The sequence below is a fragment of the Photinus pyralis genome, unplaced genomic scaffold (assembly GCF_008802855.1).
Source record: "Photinus pyralis isolate 1611_PpyrPB1 unplaced genomic scaffold, Ppyr1.3 Ppyr1.4_LG4, whole genome shotgun sequence".
NCBI lineage: Eukaryota > Metazoa > Arthropoda > Insecta > Coleoptera > Lampyridae > Photinus > Photinus pyralis.
In genome coordinates this window covers 37,285,078-37,286,909 of record NW_022170511.1, presented here as the reverse complement: position 1 = coordinate 37,286,909, position 1,832 = coordinate 37,285,078, and the positions used below count along the sequence as shown (strand labels likewise).

The 1,832-nt window shown below is 35.4% G+C and overlaps 1 protein-coding gene across 1 annotated transcript; it reads left to right on the top strand.

The window, feature by feature from the left end:
- Positions 1-436: 436 nt before the first annotated feature.
- On the top strand, positions 437-1,088 carry LOC116167807 (odorant receptor 59b-like). Its single transcript, XM_031483344.1, has 3 exons — positions 437-520; positions 573-833; positions 883-1,088. The coding sequence occupies exons 1-3, from the start codon at positions 512-514 to the stop codon at positions 949-951; spliced, it is 339 nt and encodes a 112-aa protein (XP_031339204.1). The 5' UTR covers positions 437-511; the 3' UTR covers positions 952-1,088.
- Positions 1,089-1,832: the final 744 nt, after the last annotated feature.

The window sequence follows — 1,832 nt, the reverse complement described above, 5'->3', positions numbered from 1 at the left end:
TCTATGAATGTATTTCGTGTTTAAGATTCGTACGATGCTGGCTGCCACAGTGAGTGCAATTTTCATTACGACAATTCAGTGGTTACTGGCAAAGAGCAGCAAACCCCCTTTCGGTATAATGCCTAAATGGTTGACGGATTACAGTGCAAATGGTTCTGCAACCTTGCAAATCATTTTGTACACGTTTATGGCATTAGAATACACCATCGTTGATGGAATTAAGATATCTATCTTAATACACTTATGTATTCATTTCAAATACCTAAGCATCCGTGTCAAAAACGTTTTAAGAAACGCAAACGGAAAGTTTTATCAAGATCATCACCTTAGACATGGAGAAGTCGACAACGCACACGTACCTTGGAAATATCTTCAGGCGGAGATAAAAACTGTGTCTTTGGAGCATAGCTATCTAACTACCGTTCACAATGAAACCGAACTGGTTTTTAATAAATCTGTGCTAGCTAGTTTTATTAATTTATCGCTCTTTTTTGGTTTTGTATTGCTACAAATGTCTATCGTAAGTTTACGCTACGTTTACAAATGATCATTTTAAAGCTAATTTTGTACAGATTCCATTACTGAGCGCGGAATTTTTGAAACTCATGTTGTACATTCAACTGAGTTTGGCCTTATTCTTTGGAGACGCATATCTTTCAACCATTGTTCAAGCAGAGTGCCTCGGAGTCAGTCATTCGTGTAGCGAAATCCATTTTGTTGGCACAAACCTAAAATTTCAAAAAGCCTTAGTGATGCTAATGGCTAAGACACAGAAGCCAGTAACGTTCACAATTGGGCGTTTTGCACCGTTGTCTATTAACTCCGTTTTTACAGTATAAAAAAATCGCATTCTTATTGCTATATTTTAATGTAATTTTTCAGGTAATCAAAGCCGCGTTTTCTTATTTTATGCTTGTGCAAAGTTTTAAAAAAGAAGAGCAAGGTAACTAGTAATCTAGAGGATCGTGTGCTGCTCAATGGTATACAACTATCCCTTCGTTGATAATCTCTCACCTGTCACTTCAATAGGCTATAGAGATAGACAAAACCTTCACTCGGCACATAAGTTATACCATTGAATTTATCTAGCGTCATACTAGACCTGACGACATGCAAATATACTCTGTTTGTCTTTATTGTCAATATTAAAATAAAAGTAAATTAACTTACATTGTGTCTATAGTAGCGATCCATAGGTCTGACATTTGTGACAATCCTGGGACCAATTAATATTGACCAAAACCATATTATGTTGTCAATGGAACCTTCCTAACACCAGTCGGAATTATACTTTTAGATCTTGCAAGAGATAATTCTGGACAAATTTTGATTTCCAAAATAAAGGACTAAAATTTAAGTGCGCAAACTCTTCGCTGTAATATACAGGGTCATTCTTGACGAGCGTCAGTTAGAAAGATGCCTATGGAAAACCTTTGAAAATGATACTAAACTGATAAGTCCCTTAAAGGTTTTCGCACATGATAAATTGAACTAAAATATTTTCAAGTTGACGCCACTTCCGCAAATACCGGAGGTAGACATCAACTTTGTTATTTTAAATAGGAACCTCCTATTATTTCTACATTTCCGGATTCTACGCCGAATTGACTTAATTTTTTTATCAATTTGCTACAAAAAATCACTAAAACATGGAAACCGTGTGAAGCAGCCTTTGACATTTTGTTTCAAATTAAAGGTCTCGGAAAAAGGAAAACAACAGTACCTAAAGTAAACATGGGGAGTGCTATTTGAAAAAATGGAGTTACGAAAATTTAAAAAGTTTAAAGTTTAGAGCTTTTTGAGACGGTTTCATATGCCATAAGAAAATTCGA